The sequence below is a fragment of the Pseudophryne corroboree genome, chromosome 6 (assembly GCF_028390025.1).
Source record: "Pseudophryne corroboree isolate aPseCor3 chromosome 6, aPseCor3.hap2, whole genome shotgun sequence".
Classification (NCBI taxonomy): Eukaryota; Metazoa; Chordata; class Amphibia; order Anura; family Myobatrachidae; genus Pseudophryne; species Pseudophryne corroboree.
The window spans coordinates 329,987,657-330,010,624 of NC_086449.1; the positions used below are offsets into that span (position 1 = coordinate 329,987,657).

The following is a 22,968-nucleotide window of genomic DNA, read 5'->3' on the forward strand; positions in this document are numbered from 1 at the left end:
GTGTCCTGGCATTCCCCCCGAGGGATTAGAAAATGGGTCGATATTGAGAACTCTATATTTCAGGGTATTCCCCTGGACTCCCTGCTGTGGCTCCCCAAGTCCTGCAGACCAGCCTCGGCCTATTCTGTCCCCACGATCAAATTCACCCTCGGATTGTGGGACAAACTCCGCATCACCTACAATCTTTCTTCATACCCATCACCTCTGGCACCTATCTGGGGTCACCCTGCCTTCCCCCCAGGCTGCGAACGACATATGGCAGGCCCATGGCAATCTCGAGGTGTCACGAGATTTATTCATGTTAAGGGCCGCTCTGCGCCGACCTCTTTTGAAGAGGTGTTCCTTCCTCGTGTCACTACCATTATATCCAAATTCTTAGCTTTCTTAAATCACAACTTAAAAATACTCTTTTGAGACCGCCCACCTCCTTTGAGCGTATGTGTCTGCTTTCAATTGGCAGAAAGGGGAATATTTCGACAATTTATAACTCTATTTTAGCTCCAGACCCTCCTCCTCGTGAACCCCATGAATTAGCCTGGGAATCAGACCTCTCTCATCCTTTAGAAGACGATCACTGGGACGAAATTAGACTGCGCACTGCTAGGGCTTCCCTTAGCGTGGCACTTAGGGAGACATGTTATAAAGTTAATACCCGATGGTATTTAGTCCCCTCCAGACTCCACTCCATTTTCACCGCGACCTCAAATCAATGCTGGAGACTTTGGGGAGAGGAGGGCACCTTTTTCCACATATGGTGGACCTGTCCCTCTATTCGCCCCTTCTGGGATACAGTTGGGGTGCTCATAGCTCAGTCTTGCGGGCATAACGTTGATCTCTCTCCTGAAATTGCTTTACTTCATGCCCCCATACCGACACTACCTAAAATACAAGATAAGCTTATTATGCAATTCTGCATGGCGGCTAAATCTCTAATTGCTAAATGTTGGAAGGACCAAAAACCACCCTCCAAGTTATCACTTGTGTCTAAGATTAATTATATTGCTAATATGGAATATATTACTAGTCTACGGAATAATACAGTAGCCCAATTCCATAACATTTGGTCCCCGTGGTACCTTGCGCGCTCTTTACTCCTACCCGGACTCTGCTAGAACCCTTGCTTAGGCTTACAATCAATCTCCCGATTCCTCATCTGTAACTTTCTCAACTCCCTCTTCCTATCCTTACACTTTTTCTTTTTCTTCCCTTCTCCTTTTTATTTTTACCAATTTCTGTCCCGGTTTTGGTATAGACTATGTACTTTAATTGAAAAACAAAATGACCGAAAGTAACCTCACCGCTGACCACAAAGTTCCCACCATTGGTTATAATGGAGCGCATAGGCGCTACATTGTAACACTGCCGTGTGCCGCCTGTCATACAGTACAGGAGCACACAGCCGATCAGGAGGGTGCCACAACGTGGCGCTCCCTGATTGGCTGAAGAAACCCTCTTAGACAGAAGTCAGAGGGGGTTTCTGGCATTCGGGGAAAGGGGTCCCATGTGAAAACATGGGGCCCCTTTCAGTTCATGGTCGGGTGTCCGTTTTTTTATTTTTACAAGTACGTGGATTACAAATGGATTACTTGAGGAGCCCTCTACACTGGATTTGGTGAGTAGAATTTTTTCAACAGGTACACCATGGATTCTACATGGAGAAGAGGACCGACCCTCGTGTGAACATAAGGTAAGTATGTGTATATGGTGGTGTGTATGTATGCATTAAAGTTATACTTTCAAGGTGTGTGTCTTATGTTTTTATTGGGGTATTTTTTTAGTAGTAGTACTACAGGTACCAGCGGGCCCGGTTTTCCGCCGCATGCTGGTACTTGTGGTTCTCCAAGTACCAGCTTGCGGGGGAGGCTTGCTGGGACTTGTAGTACTGCTACTAAAAACAATATTCATAACTTACAACAAAGGCTATCAGCCCCCCATCCGCAGCCCATTGGATGGGGGGGACAGCCTCGGGCTTCACCCCTGGCCCTTGGGTGGCTGGAGGGGGGGACCCCTTGATTTAAGGGGTTCCCACTCCTCCAGGGTACCCCGGCCAGGGGTGACTAGTTGGGTATTTAATGCCACGGCCGCAGGGCGCTGTATAAAAGTGACCCCCGGCTGTGGCATTATCTGTCCAGCTAGTGGAGCCCGGTGCTGGTTTCAAAAATACGTTGGACCCCTACGCTTTTTGTCCCCCGTATTTTTGGAACCAGGACCAGGCGCAGAGCCCGGTGCTGGTTGTTTAAATATGGGGGAACCCCTGTCAATTTTTTCCCCATATTTTTGCAACCAGGACCGGCTCAAAGAGGCCGAGGCTGGTTTGGCTTAGGAGGGGGGACCCCACGCATTTTTTTTTTTTTTAAATTAACACTTTCCCATCCCCTTCCCACTGATAAACATGCACGGATCTCATGGATCCCTGCATGCCTATCCAAACACGGGATAAAAAAGCAGGTCTGTTTTTTTTTTTAGCACTTTTTTACGATTTGTATTTCTACACGGCAGTGTTTGGCTATTGTCGGCAGTGTTTGTGATTTGCACTTTTTAGTAAATTCACGATTTCTACCAAATTGCAGGCGTATTTGACCGATGGTGTATTGATTCGTGATTTTTTCCTAGGACTTCCAAAATATTACGAATGCCCTCATCACTGCCGTGATTTTTGCTTAGTAAATTACCGAGATGACACTTTGAAGAAAAAACGGCATCTCGGTCAAAATCGGGACCTTAGTAAATATACCCCCATATTTGAAAAATCCTGGGAAAACCCGAAAAAAAAAATCCAGATCCCAAAGAGTTCTGGTTGCTTTTCCCTTCCCTGAGGAAGATAGGAAAAAATGGGAAAACCTGCCAATTGTTGACGCATCTGTCTCCAGTCTGCTTCTGGTTCCTCAAAATCCTCAACATGACGGTGGACCTCAAAGCCTGGAGGACAGGCTGGTGGGTGCAAGACTCAGATGTTTCAGCCACGACTGGGTGTCATACGGCCTGGATCCCTGGGTACAGGATATTGTGTCCCAGGGGTACAGACTGGAGTTTCAAGAACTCCCGCCTCACCGATTCTTCAAATCAGGCTTGCCAGCTTTGCTGAGAGACAGGGCTATCCTACAGGAGGCCATCCAAAAATTGGAAAAGTCTCAGGTCATTGTCCCAGTTCCACCTCATATGCAAAACAAGGGTTATTATTCAAACCTTTTCTCTTACGTCCTAGATGATGCTGTAGTCCACATTAGTACCAAGGGTTATAGACGGGTCAACCAGGAGCCATTGGCACTTTGAGATTGTGGGCTGGCTCCTCCCTCTATGCTCCTCCTACCAGACTCCGTTTAGAAAATGTGCCCGGAGGAGCCGGTCACAGCTAGGGGAGCTCCATAAAAGTTTTTAATAGAGTTTAGGCACAGGGAGGCTGCTGGCAACAGCCTCCCTGCTTCGTGGGACTAAGGATGGACTAGTGTCCGCCATGAGGTCTGAGAGCCACTACCTCCGCTGACAGGACACTGAGCTCCTGAGGGGACAGATCGATCGCCGCCACAGGGGATCGCTCACCCCAGCAGCATGCCACCAACCCCCTTACAGAGCCAGAAGATGTTTGTGGTGAGTGAGTGGTTAACCTCTATCAAGAGTATGATTTCTCATATTTCTAAAAGAGTAGCACAAAATGAAAATGCAACTCAGGTTCTACAGACCTCTATGGCTGTTTCGTCCAGGTCGGCACCTGCAGGGCCCCCTGGCACATACTCTCAAAAACGTGCTTTTGCCCAGATTATGCAAGACGACACAGACACGGTAGACTGTGATGGGGAAGTGCTGAGGGGGTCGGCGTCTCTTGCAAAAGGGGTGCAGTTAATGATTGAAGCCATTAGAGATGTGTTAAATATTGTTGACACAATACCTGAGCAGGTTGAGGAGGCTTACTTCACCGATACTAAGAAAGCCTCGCTAACCTTTCCTACGTCTAAAGAATTAAATGCTATATTCGAAAGATCCTGGGAAAACCCAGAGAAAAAATTCCAGATACCAAGAAAGGTTCTGGTTGCATTCCCCTTCCCTGAGGAGGATAGAAAGAAATGGGAAACCCCACCCATAGTTGATGCATCGGTATCCAGACTGTCAAAAAAGGTGGTTTTACCTGTCACAGGATCTGCCGTGTTGAAAGAACCGGTTGATCGCAAAATTGACACTACGCTCAAATCCATATACACGGCTTCAGGGGCGATATTACGGCCTACTATTGGCTGTGCATGGATTTCTAAAGCTATAGTAAAGTGGTCTGGCACGTTACTTGAGGAATTGGATACAATGGATAAATGTGATGTTGAATTGTTCTTACGTAACTTACAGGATTCTGCGGGATTTACGGTGGAATCCATGAAGGACCTGGGTTCATTGGCTGATGGGATATCTTTCATGTCGGTCTCAGCTCGTAGAGGGCTCTGGCTGCGCCAATGGTCTGCCGACACGGAATCCAGGAAAGGCGTGGAGAATCTACCCTACACATGTCAGGCCCTATTTGGGGAAGCGCTAGTTGTGTGGATGTCCACAGCAACGGTGGGTAAGTCACCCTTTCTTCTTTCAGCTGTGCCTGCCACAAAGAAACCTTTTTCTTCAGCTACGTCACAATCCTTTCGGACTCCTAAAACTAAAACAAAAAAGCCGCATAACACCTTCTTTAGAGGAGGGCGGGCAAAATCCAAAAGACCTGCTGCTGCAGGCTCCCAGGACCAGAAGCCTGCTTCTGGTACATCAAAATCCTCAGCATGACGGTGGACCGCGAGGCTCAGAAGGTTCAGTCACGTTTGGGCGATGTCGGGCCTGGACCCCTGGGTGCAAGATATTGTGTCCCAGGGGTACAGGCTGGAATTTCAGGAGCTCCCGCCTCACTGATTCTTCAAATCAGGCTTGCCATCTTTGCTGCCAGACAGGGCTATCCTACAGGAAGCCATCCAAAAATTAGCAGGGTCACAGGTCATTATCCCAGTTCCACCTCATATGCACAAGGGTTATTATTCAAACCTTTTCGTGGTACTGAAAATGGATGGTTCGGGCAGACCAATTTTGAACTTGAAATCGTTGAACCCTTACCTGAGGGTGTTCAAATTCAAAATGGAGTCTCTCAGAGCAGTGATTTCATGTCTTGAGGAGGGAGAGTTTCTGGTATCCCTGGATATCAGGGATGCGTACCTCCACATTCCGATTTGTCCGCCTCATCAGGCTTATCTCAGATTTGCACTGATAGTCACTATCAATTCCAGGCACTACCATTCGACCTCTCCACAGCACTGAGGGTGTTCACCAAGGTGATGGAAGAGATGATGGTTCCTCAAACAGGGGGTGAACATAATCCCATATCTGGACAATCTGCTGATAAAGGCATCGTCCAGGGAGAGGTTGTTGCAGTCCATTGTTCTCACGACTCATATGCTCAGGGAACACGGTTGGATCCTGAATCTTCCAAAATCACATTTGGAGCAGACCAGGAGGTTGTCTTTTCTGGGATTGATCCTCGACACAGAAGTGCAGAGGGTGTTTCTTCCGGAGGAGAATGCGTTGGTGATACAAACAATGGTCCGGGATGTCCTGAAGCCAGCCCGGACTTCCCTCCCGGAGGTTCAGACCTTTTTGAAAGGGGTTCTGCACATTCAGCCTCCCTTTGTGCTGCCTACGGCACCATGGGATCTTAACGTGGTGTTGCAGTTTCTCCAATCGGATTGGTTTGAGCCTCTACAGGAGGTTGAGGTCAAGTTTCTCACATGGAAGGCTGTCACTTTGTTAGCCTTAGCTTCTGCTAGAGTGTGTCCGAGCTGGGGGCTTTGTCTTGTAAGAACCTCTACTTGATCTTCCATGAAGATAGAGCTGAGCTCTGGACATGTCAGCAGTTCCTTCCGAAGGTTGTGTCGGCATTTCATATAATCTATTGTGGTGCCAGTTGCTACTGACTCCTCAATTTCATCAAAGTCATTGGATGTTGTGAGGGCGCTGAAAATCTATGTGAAGAGGACTGCTCGTCACAGAAAATCGGTCTCTGTTTGTCCTGTATGATCTCAAGAAACTTGGGTGTCCTGCTTCTAAGCAGACGATCTCTCGCTGGATCAGGTTCACTATCCAGCATGCGTATTCTACGACAGGATTGCCGTGTCCTACGTCTGTTAAGACCCACTCTACTCGTAAGGTGGGTTCTTCCTGGGCGGCTGCCCGGGGTGTCTCTGCTTTACAGCTTTGCCGAGCGGCTACTTGGTCGGGGTCGAACACATTTGCGAAGTTCTACAAGTTCGATACCTTGGCCACTGAGGTCCTGAAGTTTGGTCAATCAGTTCTGCAGGAGCCTCCGCGCTCTCCCTCCCGTTCTGGGAGCTTTGGTACATCCCAATGGTACTAATGTGTACCCCAGCATCCTCTAGGACGTAAGAGAACATAGGATTTTAATTACCTACCGGTAAATCCTTTTCTCGTAGTCCGTAGAGGATGCTGGGCGCCCGCCCAGCGCTTCATTTTCCTGCATTTGTTACTTGGTTAAATACTGCTGTTCAGCCGTTGCTGAATTATTTCAAGCTGGTTAGCTTGGCTTTCTGTTAGTTGTGAGATTCACACCAGCTCACACATATCTGTGTATTTCCTTCTCTCAAAGTTGTCCGTCTCCTCGGGCACAGTTTCTAGACTGAGTCTGGTAGGACGGAGGAGCCAGCCCACACTATTAAACTCTTAAAAGTAGATACCGTCAAAAGAAATCCCAGTAAGGTCCATAGGCGCTCATAAAAAAGAGAAAAAAACATACATAGTGTACTCTATTTTACACATATATTCCAATGAGATAAATACAGTAATTTCTCGTACCCCACGAAATGGTCTACCGCTTTATAAGTAGACAAACACACTTTTTAATGGGAGCTGGATGTCACCAGTCTAGACTTTTTTCCCTTCAGATCTCCTTATGGGTTCGGTCCAACCAAAAAAAAAGAGAAATTCTGATAGTGCAACACCGTTTTATTACTTCTAAAAACTTTAAAAAGTGAGGGGATATGAAATGGTCTCTCATCAATAGAAATGGTCTACCACATGTGCAGACAAAACAGCATAGGTTAGATGTCAAACCACAGGCGTCCCTGGAACCCGCTGTCCAAATCACATGGAAAAGTTCCCACACCGTCTCCCCTCATGTAGTCCTCCTGCCGACGCGTTTCAACACGTATTGTGTCTTTATCAAGGCATATTGGAAGATCAGAATGTCCAAATATTTATACCCCGCTTAATTCCACCCCTCTACCATCCTATTGCCAGACATGGATCATCTATGAGCTCAAAATCCTAACACCCCTATTGGTTATTCCCTGTTCCTTAAGTCCACTTCTTGTTTCCTTGTATACTTCACAACTCCCGCTCCGGCCAGCGCTCACATCACCGGAAGTTCGGCTTCATCACCCGGAAGTCGTCATCCCGGAGTCCCGTAGCGTCATTTCCGGAAATGATTCCCCGGGCCTCAGGCATCAATCTCCGCCTACTACACCCGGATATCATGGGTGGGTGGCTTCATTCAGCCTCCCGGAGGTGTTTAGTCCTTCTCTTGTTATTATATAACATCCATCAGCCCGTTCCTCATTGTTATAGACGGAATAATCCTTAATTCAAATTTGTCCTCAGAAATAGAAAATAAAAACTTAGGTCAGAAATAGCCTCTTATGAACAATTGTGTAAACATATACTTTTAAAAATTCTTAGTTTTTTTTAAAATTAATTTTTTATACAACTGTTGAATATAATTTACGTATCATAAAAAGGATGAATAATTTAATTTAAAAACCACTTTAATTCAAAATCCTTGTTCAATCCTTTAGGAGCAGGGGTCTTACAATTAAAAATCATGGTCATTTCATTCCGTGCCAATTTAGATGCTACATCATTACCCCTAATATCACCAGTCACATGTTTCAGGCCATAAAAGTTTTTGATCTGGGACACATCACACCCATGGATTTCTTTAAAATGTGCTGAGAGAGCATGTGTCTCCACACCCTTCACAATATTTCTCAAATGCTCTCCCAGCCTAACTTTTAGGGGTCTACTTGTATGTCCTATGTAAAATTTATCACAGGTGCATTGAATACAGTACACTATGTTGGACGTATGACACGTGATGAACTCTGATATTTTAATTTTTTTATCATTAATTTCCACCTCTGTCTTTTTCATCCCAAAAGTGTTTTTTTACTTTTTTACAGCCCATACATGACCCACATCTGTAGAAACCTGTGTTCAAGGTTCTCAATGTTTTAGGTGAAGTGGGGCACAAGCTCCGCACTAATTTATTCTTAAGATTCGGAGCCCATCGGAATATACAGATAAGCTTCTCAGGTAAATCTCCTCCTATTACTGGATCTTTTTTCAAGACTCGCCAATGTTTCTTAAAAATCTGTTGTACCTTATTGTGTTGTGACGAAAAATTAGTGGTGAATGCCCATTTAAACTTCTCCTCCTTTTTATTATTTTTAGGCAAAGGTTTTCCTAAAATAGTTGTTCTATTAAGGTCAGAGGCCTCCTGAAGTGCACCTCTAGTTTTCGCTCTATCATATCCACTTTTATTAAAGCATTGACTCATTTCCTCTGCCTGTTCTAGGAAGACTTCCTTATCAGAGCAGTTCTTCCTCAACCTTCTGAACTGCCCTGATGGTATGGACTCTAACCATCGGTCATGATGACAACTGTCCCTATTAATGAAAGATCTGGAATCCGTGGGCTTGATAAAATTCTTCGTCTTTAAAACTCCCTCTTCCACATAAATAGTTGTCTAAAAAATTCACGTGTATGACTAATTTCAAAAGTAAGAACAATATTTTTATCATTATTGTTTAAAAAGGTACAAAAGAGGTCTAGCTGTTCCTTATCACCCATCCAAATGAAAAATATATCATCGATATATCTTCGCCAGGACCATATCGATGATATATTTTTTATTTGGACGGGTGATAAGGAACAGCTAGACCTCTTTTGTACCTTTTTAAACAATAATGATAAAAATATTGTTCTTACTTTTGAAATTAGTCATACACGTGAATTTTTTAGACAACTATTTATGTGGAAGAGGGAGTTTTAAAGACGAAGAATTTTATCAAGCCCAGTAGGTTGGTGAACGCAGCCCAGGGTGCTCCATTGCATGAGCTGCGGATTGACTGGGAGGCGTATGACATTTAGTACACAGACCGTCATATAACACTTCCCCCTCTGGTAAATCCCTGGAGCATACTGGCTGCTTTATTTTTACACTGTAATTTAGATTTCAGTTTGAACACACCCCGTCCAAATCGAACTCTCTGCACATGTTATATCTGCTCCTCCCCAATGCAGTTCACATGGTTTTGCCCAACTGCTAACAAATTTGCTGCTACGATCAGATCTGAATTACACCCCAAGTACGATATTGCCAGACAAAGTTCAACACCTGTGAATAAATCCGGTATTATGTGACTGAGTACACAGTAGAATATACGTATTGGATAAATACTGTGATGCACTATATTAGCAGATCCAGACACACCTATCCTCTTGGGTACAGAATATAGTCACAGTTATATCTGGGAAACAGAGTGAAACCACACAGCAGATACAGGCACACAGTCATAGGCAATGCAGAAATTGTTATCACAATAAAGCTACACAGAACTAGTACAGTGTGTGTGTATATATATTATAAGGGCACAGTCGTGCCCTTATATTAAGGCTGAATCGAACAAACGGAATTCTCCCATAGGGAACTTCTGAGATGGGGGCATGGTGTTTGAGGGGCTCCACCTCAAAAGTGATTGGATGGACTGAGCTGAATCGTCACCCGCTGCTGCATGCCAAATTTCAGGGCAAAATAATAAAAAATGAGGAATTGTGAGTAACCTAAAGTTTCAACTGTCAGTTTTTTTCTGCGACTTCCTGGTTGGCTTTTTGACACCGTTTTCCCATATAGTGAATGAGAATTTTTTTGGGAAGGCATAACTCAGGATAGAGGACGAATTAAGACTTGGGGTTTGTTTAATTAGATAGATCTTGTCCCAGTGTAGTGCCTTTTGGGGTTGTGGTTTTTCAGAAAGTTATAGTTTTTTTTTAATTAAGTAAAATATGTTCCATTATAAAGATAGGGCTTTTCAATTTGTTGCGGCTGCGCAGTGGCCGCCAGCAGGGGGTGTACGCAGAGAAGCTTCATATGGGTGTACAAATATGGCCGACTTTGAAGCCAGCCCAGTCCCCTCGGTAGATTGCCGCGCTGTTGAGCCTGAGGCACTAGGCTCACAATAAGGACGGGACCCGCAGCCGCCAGCATTCTCAATTACAGGCACACAGCGGCAGCTTTCAGACTTGAGGAGTGGAGCGGGGAGAGAAGGTGCACGGAGGGACACGCAGCCGCCGGCATTCCCCGTTATAGTCTGGTGCTGATTGCGGAGGCTGTGCTGCCTTTCTCTCCTGCTTTCTGGGAGGGAATATTTGCTGCCGCTGACCTCCCTCGGCGTGTACACGGGCAGAGAGCTGGATGTTAATAGAGGTGTATTTATGTTGGTGCGGAGTTTATGTGCCTGAGGCTCAGTGCCACTGCCCGCTGCCTCTTTATTTAAACACCATCAGAGCTTGCCTCAACTTTCCTCTGCTCGTTGCGTGACGTCACGGTGTGCCCCCTCCACAGCAGCACCCCCCCATCCTCCTCCACCCGATCAGTGACCCTTATCCTTTCCCACTGAGCAGTATAAGCAACAGGGCTTTCCTCCCAGACAGAGTAACCTGGACGTGGTCATGCAGTACAAGATATCATATTACTGTTATTTTATATATATATATATATATATATATATATACACAAACAGAAAGTTCAGCACTCACCATAGCAAGCTCACTTATTCTCACATCATCAATAAATAAATGATCGGGGTTTAGTTAGTGAATTGGCCAATGCACGGAAGCCTGCATACCGCACGCCAAGGTACCCTACCTTCATGCAGGTCCTACACTATCACAAAGTCTCAAAAATTAAAACCTGGCAACTGTATCACACATAATATACTGCACACATACCCACTAGGTTTAATGTGTATCTGCCATGCATCTTATGGCTTTTAAAGGTACACTAGTCACCTGACACTGGCTGATAAATTACTAAGGAGCAGCTGACACAGGTTTAGAACAAGTGAGATTACACAGGGGTGCATGAAAAGGCCTGTGACCACGGTTAATAAGAGTTAACCAGAGATTAACCCCGTAAAAGCCATAAGATGCATGGCAGATACACATTAAACCTAGTGGGCATGTGTGCAGTATATTATGTGTGATACAGTTGCCAGGTTTTAATTTGAGACTTTGTGATAGTGTAGGACCTGCATGAAGGTGGGGTACCTTGGCGAGCGGTATGCAGGCTTCCGTGCATTGGCCAATTCACTAACTAAACCCCCATCATTTATTTATTGATGTTGTGAGGATAAGTGAGCTTGCTATGGTGAGTGCTGAACTTTCTGTTTGTATATATTTGGGTTGGTGGCCATGGGCTGCATGCACCCCACCCTATGAGTGGTGAGTGCAGATATTGCACCCCGTTTCTGGGGTGGCGAGTGCTGTGGTTTTCTAGATTTGTTTGTGTATATATATATATATATATATAGATATAAAAGATCCCGGCACTCCTCTTGTAATCAATTTGTAGTGCTGCGGTGCCCTCCCAGAGGCAGAGTCCTCAATAAATACAATGGAGAATGAGGGCGGCACTCAAGCAGGCTGTTGCATGTGTAGAAAATCAGTTTAATAGATCAGACATGTTTCGGGGACTAGCCCCGTCCTCAGGGCCTTAACAACCCAAACTGAACAAGAGACAAACAAGGAACTACTTTGTCTTCAATGGTCGTTTTTTCTTGCAACTTGCCGGGTGTGCGATGGGGTCCGCTGTGGCCCCGTCGTACGCAAACGCATTTATGCATCAGGTGGAAACCAAGATGTTCTACCTGGACCCTATTTTTGAGTCTAAGTGTATTTACTTCAGAAGGTACATTGATGACCTGATAGTAATATGGCAGGGGTCTAGAGAGGAGTTGACCAACTTGTGGGAGGTCCATAATGCGACCCAGCATCCTGTACAATTCACATTTAACATTGATGATACCATGGTCAATTATTTAGACGTATCCATTACCATCAATCAGACGAAGTTGTCAACATCCCTATTTGTTAAGACCACTGACAGGAACATGTTATTAGACTTTCGAAGTTTTCACCCTGGCTCATTGAAAAGGGGTTTACCCTTTTCTCAATTTATGAGGGTTAGACGCATCACGTCAGACCCTAATGATACTGTGATAGCCATGGACAACATGTTGCTTAAGTTTGCACAACGTGGTTACCCTTTAGGAGAATTAGAAAAAGCAAAAAGTAAAGCCCTTAGTGTTTCTCGGGAACAAGCATTAAGTCCCGCTACTAAATCTAGAAGCACTAACATTTCTAAACTGCCTTGGGTTACCAAATTTACTACGGCCACTAACAGAAAAATTAAAAAGGCCAAATCGTTATGGCCAATCATCCAGACGGATGGTGCCTTGTCATCATTGGCCCATACCGCTCTGTTACCTAGTTACACCAGGGGTCGAAACATTAGTGACCATATAGTTAAACTTGATGTCACCCAACTCACCAGTGTACAAGAAACCCACTTCCTGAGAACCAAATTGGGGTGCTTCAGGTGTTTAGGTTGCGCCACCTGTAACACCCTTATGACGGGAAACAGTTTTAATCATCCTCTAACCGGTAATAAAATTCCCATTAAACATCGCCTCACGTGCACATCCACTCATGTGGTGTATCTTTTGATTTGCCCATGCGGTTTAGCCTATGTGGGTAAGACCATACGCCAGTTTCGTGAACGTATGGCTCTGCATAGGAGTGGAATTAAAAAAGCACTAGAGAAGGGTCAGAGTGACCAACCTTTCGCTCGACACTGCTTAGAATTTAAACATGGAGTGGCTAGCATTAGGGCTATCCTAATAGACCATGTCCCTAAGACACTTAGAGGGGGTGACAGGGATCGCGCCCTATTACAACATGAATCTAGATGGATCCACAAATTAGGTACCTTATCCCCTCGGGGCTTGAATGAGAACCTTGGCCTCCAGAGTTTTCTATGATGCCCTTAACCAGTATTTATTTATCTATTGCCATATAGTCTAAGGGCTTAACATGGATTACTTATCTTAAGCATTATATCATCTGCCCTAGCATTAATCCCCTTGGTCAGTAGCTTAGTCAGAAGAGACCCACACATGGTTTTGTGGGCCAGTACTTCAAATCCTTAGTGCACTTTAAAAGTAATGTACTCTAGCTATATATAGCCCTTATAACTTGTTGTTTTGTGTCTTTAATCCATTATCTACCAGCTGGTAGGAGAGTTATGCATTGTATTTTATAACTGTTATTATAATTGTTCGTATGTTTTTGATTTATCATGTAGATTTGTTTTTGTTGTCACGGTAACCGCAACACTGGCGCCGCAAGATGACATCACGGGTCGTCAGCACGGAGTAGCCGAGTATCCCCCGGCGCCCAGCGTGCGTACCGTCCGGTTGCCTAGGAGATGGAAACGCGGCGCCGCTGGATGACGTCAGGGGTGAGCGACGTGACTGAGCTGTTCGGCGTCTGGAAGTCAGCATGGCGGCGTGGAGCAGGTGAGTGACATTTGCACATGATTGTATGTTTGGGGTTGGGTATAAATGTTTGTCTCTTGTTCAGTTTGGGTTGTTAAGGCCCTGAGGACGGGGCTAGTCCCCGAAACATGTCGGATCTATTAAACTGATTTTCTACACATGCAACAGCCTGCTTGAGTGCCGCCCTCATTCTCCATTGTATATATATATATATATATATATGTGTTATAAGGGCATGGTTGTTTCCGGCCTCCCCCCGTTGTGTGCCCGGCTCCCCTCCCCTCCCACTGTATGCACGCCGCCCCCCCTTTGTGCCAGCTCCCCCATTCCTCCCCCCTGTGCTGTGTGTCCGGCCACCCCCCTCCTCCCGCTGTGTGTCCGGTCAAACCCCCCCTCCTCCCGCTGTGTGTCCGGTCAAACCCCCCCTGCTCCCGCTGTGTGTCCTACCACCCCCCTCCTCCCGCTGTGTGTCCGGCCAAAACCCCCCCTCCTCCCGCTGTGTGTCCAGCCACCCCCCCTCTTCCTGCTGTGTGTCCGGCCACCACCCCCTCCTCCTGCTGTGTGTCTGGCCACCCCCCTCCTCCCGCTGTCTGTCCGCCCACCCCCCTCCTCCTGCTGTGTCCGGCCATCCCCCCTCCTCCTGCTGTGTCCGACCAAACCCCCCCTCCTCCTGCTGTGTAACTCGCCACCACCCCCTCCTCCCGCTGTGTGTCCGGCCACCACCCCCTCCTCCCGCTGTGTGTCCGGCCACCACCCCCTCCTCCCGCTGTGTGTCCGGCCGCCACCCCCTCCTCCCGCTGTGTGTCCGGCCGCCACCCCCCTCCTCCCGCTGTGTGTCCGGCCGCCACCCCCCTCCTCCCGCTGTGTGTCCGTCCGCCACCCCCCTCCTCCCGCTGTGTGTCCGGCCGCCACCCCCTCCTCCCGCTGTGTGTCCGGCCGCCACCCCCTCCTCCCGCTGTGTGTCCGGCCGCCACCCCCTCCTCCCGCTGTGTGTCCGGCCCCCCCCTCCTCCCGCTGTGTGTCCGGCCACCACCCCCTCCTCCCGCTGTGTGTCCGGCCACCACCCCCTCCTCCCGCTGTGTGTCTGGCCGCCCCCCTCCCCCGCTGTGTGTCCGGCCGCCACCCCCTCCTCCCGCTGTGTGTCTGGCCGCCCCCCTCCCCCGCTGTGTGTCCGGCCACCACCCCCTCATCCTGCTGTGTGTCTGGCCACCACCCCCTCCCCCGCTGTTTGTACAGCCACCCGCCTCCTCCCGCTGTGTGTCCGGCCACCCCCTCCTCCCGCTGTGTGTCCGGCCACCCTCCCTCCCGCTGTGTGTCCGGCCACCCCCCCTCCCGCTGTGTGTCCGGCCACCCCCCCCTCCCGCTGTGTGTCCGGCCACCCCCCTCCCGCTGTGTGTCCGACCCCCCCCTCCTGCTGTGTCCGGGACACGCCCCCTCCCCTCCCGCTGTGTGCCCGGCCACCCTCCCTCCCCCTCCCGCTGTGTGTCCAAACCCCCCTTCCCTTCCCGCTGTGTGTCCGACCCCCCCCTCCTGCTGTGTGTCCAGGACATGCCCCCTCCCCTCCCGCTGTGTGCCCGGCCACCCCCCCCTCCCCTCTCGCTGTGTGTCCGGCCACTCCCACCCCATCTCTCCCGCTGTGTGTCCGGCCACCCCCCCTCCTTCCGCTGTGCGTCCGGCAACCCCCCCCTCCTCCCGCTGTGTGTCCGGCCACCCCCCGTCCTCCCGCTGTGTGTCCGGCCACCCCCTCCTCCCGCTGTGTGTCCGGCCACCCCCCCCTCCTCCCGCTGTGTGTCCAGCCAAACCCCCCCCCCCTCCTCCCGCTGTGTGTCCAGCCAAACCCCCCCCTTCCTCCCGCTGTCTCCGGCCACCCCCCCCCCTCCTCCTGCTGTGTGTCCGGCCACCACCCCTCCTCCCGCTGTGTCCGGCCACCCCCCCTCCCCTGCTGTGTGTCCAACCCCCCCTCCCCCTCCCGCTGTGTCCTTGCACGCTGTATCTGCAGGGCGCTCTGCCAGGCACAGAGTCCCCACCACCTGACACTGCAGTTTGACACAGCCACACTCTGCCACCATCACAATGAAGAGCGAGAGAGCTAGAACAATCACCCACTACATCACTAGATCCGAGCACCAGAAGTCCTAGGACATCGAGACACAGACCGCACTTCAGCAGCACCATTTAGAGAACCAGTCCTCCACCAAGGTACCAGTAGCGCAGCGCTGGGTGAGTTCTGACAGCCCCCCCCCACTCTGTGCCCGGCTCCCACCCCTCCCGCTGTATGTCCGGCCACCCCCCCCTCCTCCTGCTGTGTCCATCCCACGCTGTATCTGCAGGGCGCTCTGCCAGGCACAGAGTCCCCACCGCCCGGCACTGCAGTGTGACACAGTATGTCCGGCCACCCCCCTCCTCCTCCCGCTGTGTGTCCGACCAGCCCCTCCTCCTGCTGTGTCCTTCCCACGCTGTATCTGCAGTGCACTGTGCCAGGCACAGAGTCTCCACCGCATGGCACTGCAGTGTGACACAGCCACACTCTGCCACCATCGCAATGAAGAGCGAGAGCTAGAACAAGAACCCACTACATCACTAGATCCGAGCACCAGAAGTCCTAGGACATCGAGACACAGACCGCACTTCAGCAGCACCATTTAGAGAACCAGTCCTCCACCAAGGTACCAGTAGCGCAGCGCTGGGTGAGTTCTGACAGCCCCCCCACTGTGTGCTCAACTTCCACCCCTTCCGCTGTATGTCCGGCCACCCCCCTCCCGCTGTGTGTCCGGCCACCCCCCCTCCCACCGCTGTGTGCCCCGCCACCCCGCTCCCCTCTGGCTGTGTGCCCGGCTCCCCCCCTCCAGCTGAGTCCGGCTGCACCTCCTTCCTCCTGCTGTGTGTCCAACCCCCCCTCCCCCTGTTTGTCCGACCCCCCCCCCCCGCCCCACCCCTCCCGCTGTGTGTCTGGCCATACCCCCTCCCCACCCCTCACGCTGTGTGTGGTTACCCCCCCCTCCTCCCGCTGTGTGTCCGGAAACACCCCCCCCCCGCTGTGTTTTTTTTGTCATATATTTCTCATAGCTCCCCAGCTCCCGCTGTGTGCTCGACTCCCCTCCCCTCCCGCTGTGTGCCTTGCTCCCCTCTCGCTGTGTGCACGCCCCCCCTGCTGTGTGCCTGCCCCCTCTCCCGCTGTGTGCTCATCTCCCCCGTTCCTCCCCCTGTGCTGTGTGCCGCCCCCCTCCTGCTGTGTGCCCGGCACCCCCATTACTCCCCCCGTGCTGTGTGCCTGGCTCCCCAGCTCCTCCCCCCTGTGCTGTGTGCCAGGAAACCCCCCCCCATTATGTGTGCCTGGCTCACCCACCCTTGTCCCCCCCTTCCACTGTGTGCCCGGTTTCCCCTTTCCCCACTGTGTGCCCAGCTCCCCCCCCCCCCCCCGTTCTGTGTACCCGGCTCCCCAACCCCCATTCTGTGTGCCCGGCTCCCCCTCTCCTCCCTCCGTTTTGTGTGCCTGCCCCCCCCCCCCCCCTGTGCTGTGTGCCTAGCTCACCATCACCCACCCCCGTTGTGTGTGCTTGGCTTCTCCGCACCCACCCCCGCACCCCACAACGTTCTGTGTGCCTGGTTCCCCCGCCCACTTTTGTTCTTTGTGTCTGGCTCCCCCACTCCCCCCCGTGCTGTGTGACTGGCTCCTCCCCTCTTGTGCTGTGTTCCCGGCTCCAACCCCCCCTCCTGCTGTGTGCCTGGATCCCCCACTCCTCTCCCCGTGCTGTGTGCACGGAAACACCCCCACCCCGTTCTCCCACACTCAAGACACCAGAAAGAAAATTTGAAAGCATTCTGTTAGGCCTTAATCTACAATGCATAGCCCTGAATTTACCAATGTGTGTGTCATTGCAAAAGCTTTAACACACAAGCAGCACCTGACACTCATATACACGTGCAACACCTGACACACTTACAGGCAGCACCTGACTCACTTATGCACACAAGCACAACATCATACACACTAATATACACATGCAGCAACTGACACACACACATGGCATTTAACACGCACAGAACCTAACACACACATACACTCGCAGCACCTGACACACACATATACACTCGCAGCACCTGACACACACTCATATATACCCGCAGCACCTAACACACACATATACACATGCAACACCTGACACACACATACATGCGCTGCACTTGACACACACACATACTGTAGACGTGCAACACCTGACACACACACACACACGCAACAGCTGACACACTAATATAAACATGCAGCGCCTGACACACACACACACAGACAGGTAGCACCTGACACATACATAGACAGGCTGCACCTGATACACCTATATACACGTGACATTTAACACACACAGCACCTGACACACATACTCATATACACTCGCAGCACCTCACACACACACACATATACACGCGCAGCTCCTGCCACTCATATACACGCAAAGCACCTGCCACTCACCACATATACACACGCAGCAACTGCCACTCACACAGCAAGTGTCACACATGTATACACACGCACCACCTGACACACACGTATACACGCGCAGCACCTGACACACACACACACACACACATACACGCACAGCACCTGACACTCACACGCATATACACGCGCAACACCTTATACACACATATATACACGCACAACACCTGACACACACACACACACGCGCGCGCGGCAACTGATGCATATACACACACAGCACCAGACACACACATATAGAGGCACAGCATCAGACACACTAATATACACATGCAGTACTTGGCACACACATATACATAGATTGTAGCATTTAACACACATATACACTCGCGGCACCTGACACAAACACGTGACACCTCACATAACTGACACACACGTGTACGTACATGTGCAACACCTGATGCACACACACAACACGTGTACGTGCGACACCTGCCGCGCGCACACATACGTGTACACGCAACACCTGACGGACACACCCGTGTATGTACACGTGCGACACCTGACTCACGAGAACGAACACGCGCGACACCTGACATGTGCACACACATGTACGTACATGCGCAGCATCTAACGCGCACACGCCCGACACACACACACACACACACGTGTACGTACACGCGCGACACCTGACACACACGTGTACGCACACATGCGACACCTGACACACACGTGTACGTACACGCGCGCCACCTGAAACACACACGTGTACGTACACGCGCAACACCTGACACACGCACATGTACGTACACGCGCGACACATGACATGCACGTGTCCGTACATGCGCGACACTTGACACACACGTGTACGTACACGCACGACACTTGACACACACGTGTACGTACACGCACGACACCTGACACACACGTGTACGCACGACACCTGACACACACGTGTACGCACACGCACGGCACCTGACACGTGTACGTACACGCACGGCACCTGACACACGTGTACATACACGCACGGCACCTGACACACACATGTACATACACGCACGGCACCTGACACACACATGTACATACACGCACGGCACCTGACACAAACACGCAGCACCTGACACACACACACACACACGCAGCACCTGACACACACACGCACACATATACACGCAGCACCTGACACACACACACGCACACATATACATGCAGCACCTGACACACACACGTACACACATGGCACCTCACACGTACATGTGCATTTCACACATGCCTCCAGCCTCAGTCACAGGCTGCTGCTGCCTACCCCCTCCCTGCATCATCCGCAAAGGCAGCAAAGTATTTTGACCAAAGTTAAAAGTATAACAATTCTGCGTGGTAAATAAAATTATTTTTGCATTTTGCACAGAACAGTGACGTTATACGAACATTTTCATTAAACATTTAAAAAATAAAATCTTTATTCTTACAATGAAATTTTTACATTTCTGAATTAAAAAAAATAAATTGAAAAAAAAGCTATGAAATTCCATAGACAAAAAACCTTACGGTTTCACATGTCCCATTAAGGCTTCTTAGACATGATCGAAATTTCAGAAACCTGTTGCAACTCTTCCACTCAAACTCCAAAAAGCAATGAAATTCCGATCATTAAGGCTGACGCCTTAATGGACGTGTTCCTTGCGCAATACAGATATGGTATGCCATCACAGCCTGTGGGTAAGTGCAGATTCAGCACTCTCACAGAGTGAGATTGCTGTCACTCACACAATGGTGGAGCTGCTAATTCACAGATTTGTGTGCTCATTGGAATACACACATAGGGGTAAATTTACTAAGATTCGTAATTTCCTAAAAAAGGTCAAAGTTCAATCACGAATGACATCGACAGTGTAAAACTGCAACTTTTTGAATTGATTACGATGGATTTACTAAGCTGTCGTATTCGGGTTTTTCTTTTCTTCCGATGTCGATGTCATTCGTTTGTTTTTACCTATTTTTACGGCAGTGATTAGCAAAACACTGCCGTTTTTTTTTACAATCAATCTCGGCCGGATCTGTGTGATCCGTGCTGGGGTTCTTATTTTTTTTTTTTTTAATTAAACAATGTAAAATCCCAAAAAAAAATGCGTGGGGTCCCCCCTCCTAAGCATAACCAGCCTCGGGCTCTTTGAGCCGATCCTGGTTGCAGAAATATGGGGAAAAAATTGACAGGGGTTCCCCCATATTTAAGCAACCAGCATCGGGCTCTGCGCCTGGTCCTGGTCCCAAAAATACAGGGGACAAAAAGAGTAGGGGTCCCCCGTATTTTTAAAACCAGCACCGGGCTCCACTAGCTGGACAGATAATGCCACAGCCGGGGGTCACTTTTATATAGTGCCCTGCGGCCGTGGCATCAAAAATCCAACTAGTCACTCCTGGCCGGGGTACCCTGGGGGAGTGGGGACCCCTTCAATCAAGGGGTCCCCCCCCCCCAGCCACCCAAGGGCCAGGAGTGAAGCCCGAGGCTGTCCCCCCCCCATCCAATGGGCTGCGGATGGGGAGGCTGATAGCCTTTGTTGTAAAAGAAAAGATATTGTTTTTAGTAGCAGTACTACAAGGCCCAGCAAGCCTCCCCCGCATGCTGGTACTTGGAGAACCACAAGTACCAGCATGCGACGGAAAAACGGGCCCGCTGGTACCTGTAGTACTACTACTAAAAAAATACCCAAAAAAAGACAAGACACACACACCGTGAAAGTATAATTTTATTACATACATACACACATACATACATACTTACCTTATGTTCCCACGCAGGTCGGTCCTCTTCTCCAGTAGAATCCAAGGGGTACCTGTTGAAGAAATTATACTCACGAGATCCAGGGGTCCAGGCTCCTCGGGAAATCCAGGGGTAATCCACGTACTTGCATAAAATAAGAAAACGGAAAGCCGAGCCACGAACTGAAAGGGGCCCCATGTTTTCACATGGGACTCCTTTCCACGAATGCCAGAAACCCACTCTGACTGATGTCTAAGTGGGTTTCTTCAGCCAATCAGGGAGTGCCACGTTGTAGCACTCTCCTGATCGGCTGTGAGCTCCTGTCCTCACTGACAGGCAGCACACGGCAGTGTTACAATGTAGCGCCTATGCGCTACATTGTAACCAATGATGGGAACTTTCTGCCCTGCGGTTGACCTAAAGTGACGTCACCGCTGAGCAGAAAGTTCCCATCATTGGTTACAATGTAGCGCATAGGCGCTACATTGTAACACTGCCGTGTGCTGCCTGTCAGTGAGGACAGGACCACACAGCTGATCAGGAAAGTGCTACAACGTGGCACTCCCTGATTGGCTGAAGAAACCCACTTAGACAGAAGTCAGAGTGGCTTTCTGGCATTCGTGGAAAGGTGACCCATGTGCAAACATGGGTCCCCTTTCAGTTCGTGGTCGGGACACCGTTTTGTTTTTTTTGTCAAGTACGTGGATTACCCCTGGATTTCCCGAGGAGCCTGGACCCCTGGATCTCGTGAGTATAATTTCTTCAACAGGTACCCCTTGGATTCTACTGGAGAAGAGGACCGACCTGCGTGGGAACTTAAGGTAAGTATGTATGTATGTGTGTATGTATGTAATAAAATTATACTTTCACGGTGTGTGTGTCTTGTCTTTTTTTGGGTATTTTTTTAGTAGTAGTACTACAGGTACCAGCGGGCCCGTTTTTCCGTCGCATGCTGGTACTTGTGGTTCTCCAAGTACCAGCATGCGGGGGAGGCTTGCTGGGCCTTGTAGTACTGCTACTAAAAACAATATCTTTTCTTTTACAACAAAGGCTATCAGCCTCCCCATCCGCAACCCATTGGATGGGGGGGGGGACAGCCTCGGGCTTCACCCCTGGCCCTTGGGTGGCTGGGGGGGGGGACCCCTTGATTGAAGGGGTCCCCACTCCCCCAGGGTACCCCGGCCAGGGGTGACTAGTTGGATTTTTGATGCCACGGCCGCAGGGCACTATATCAAAGTGACCCCCGGCTGTGGCATTATCTGTCCAGCTAGTGGAGCCCGGTGCTGGTTTTAAAAATACGGGGGACCCCTACTCTTTTTGTCCCCCGTATTTTTGGGACCAGGACCAGGCGCAGAGCCCGATGCTGGTTGCTTAAATATGGGGGAACCCCTGTCATTTTTCCCCCCATATTTCTGCAACCAGGATCGGCTCAAAGAGCCCGAGGCTGGTTATGCTTAGGAGGGGGGACCCCACGCAATTTTTTTTTAAAAAATAAGCACTTTCCCACCCCTTCCCACTGATATACATGCACGGATCTCATGGATCCGTGCATGCCTATCCAATCACGAATAAAAAAAGCAGGTCTGTTTTTTTTTAGCACTTTTTTACGAGTTGTAATTTTTCACGGCAGTGTTTGTTCTTTTTTTGCTTTGCACTTCTTAGTAAATGACCGAGATTCATACTTAAACAGCCGCGTTTTGACCGATGGTGTATTCATTCGTAATTTTTTACCTGAACTTGCAAAAAATTACGAATGCCCTCATCACTGCCGTGATTAGTGCTTAGTAAATTACCGAGATGACACTTTGATTAAAAAACGGCATCTCGGTCAAAATCGGGAGCTTAGTAAATATACCCCATACAGTCTATGCAACTGAAGGTCTGAGCAGTTATGTGGTGCTCCCATCACAACCATCCAATTCGGTCACCACAACAATCCCACCTTGTTTTAACATCCTTCTAACTCCATACATCCATCTCATTTAGTATACACATTTAGCTCCCTCAAACATCTTGGTTAATTGCTAAAACTATAATACCCCATCTACGGTCTATGCATCCACACTTACTTCCCCTATACACCCCCATGCTACTCTGTCTTCCCCAATCCCTACTGCTGTGTTCTC

General features: G+C 49.4%; 1 protein-coding gene across 1 annotated transcript in view; it reads right to left on the bottom strand.

The window, feature by feature from the left end:
- Positions 1-6,954: 6,954 nt before the first annotated feature.
- EDC3 (enhancer of mRNA decapping 3) overlaps positions 6,955-22,968 on the bottom strand; it is a 157,722-nt gene continuing 141,708 nt past the window's right edge. Inside the window, exon 9 of the mRNA XM_063926373.1 lies at positions 6,955-7,624. Within this exon, the coding sequence (XP_063782443.1) occupies positions 7,614-7,624 (11 nt within the window). The 3' untranslated portion in view covers positions 6,955-7,613. The remainder of the gene's footprint in view (positions 7,625-22,968) is intronic.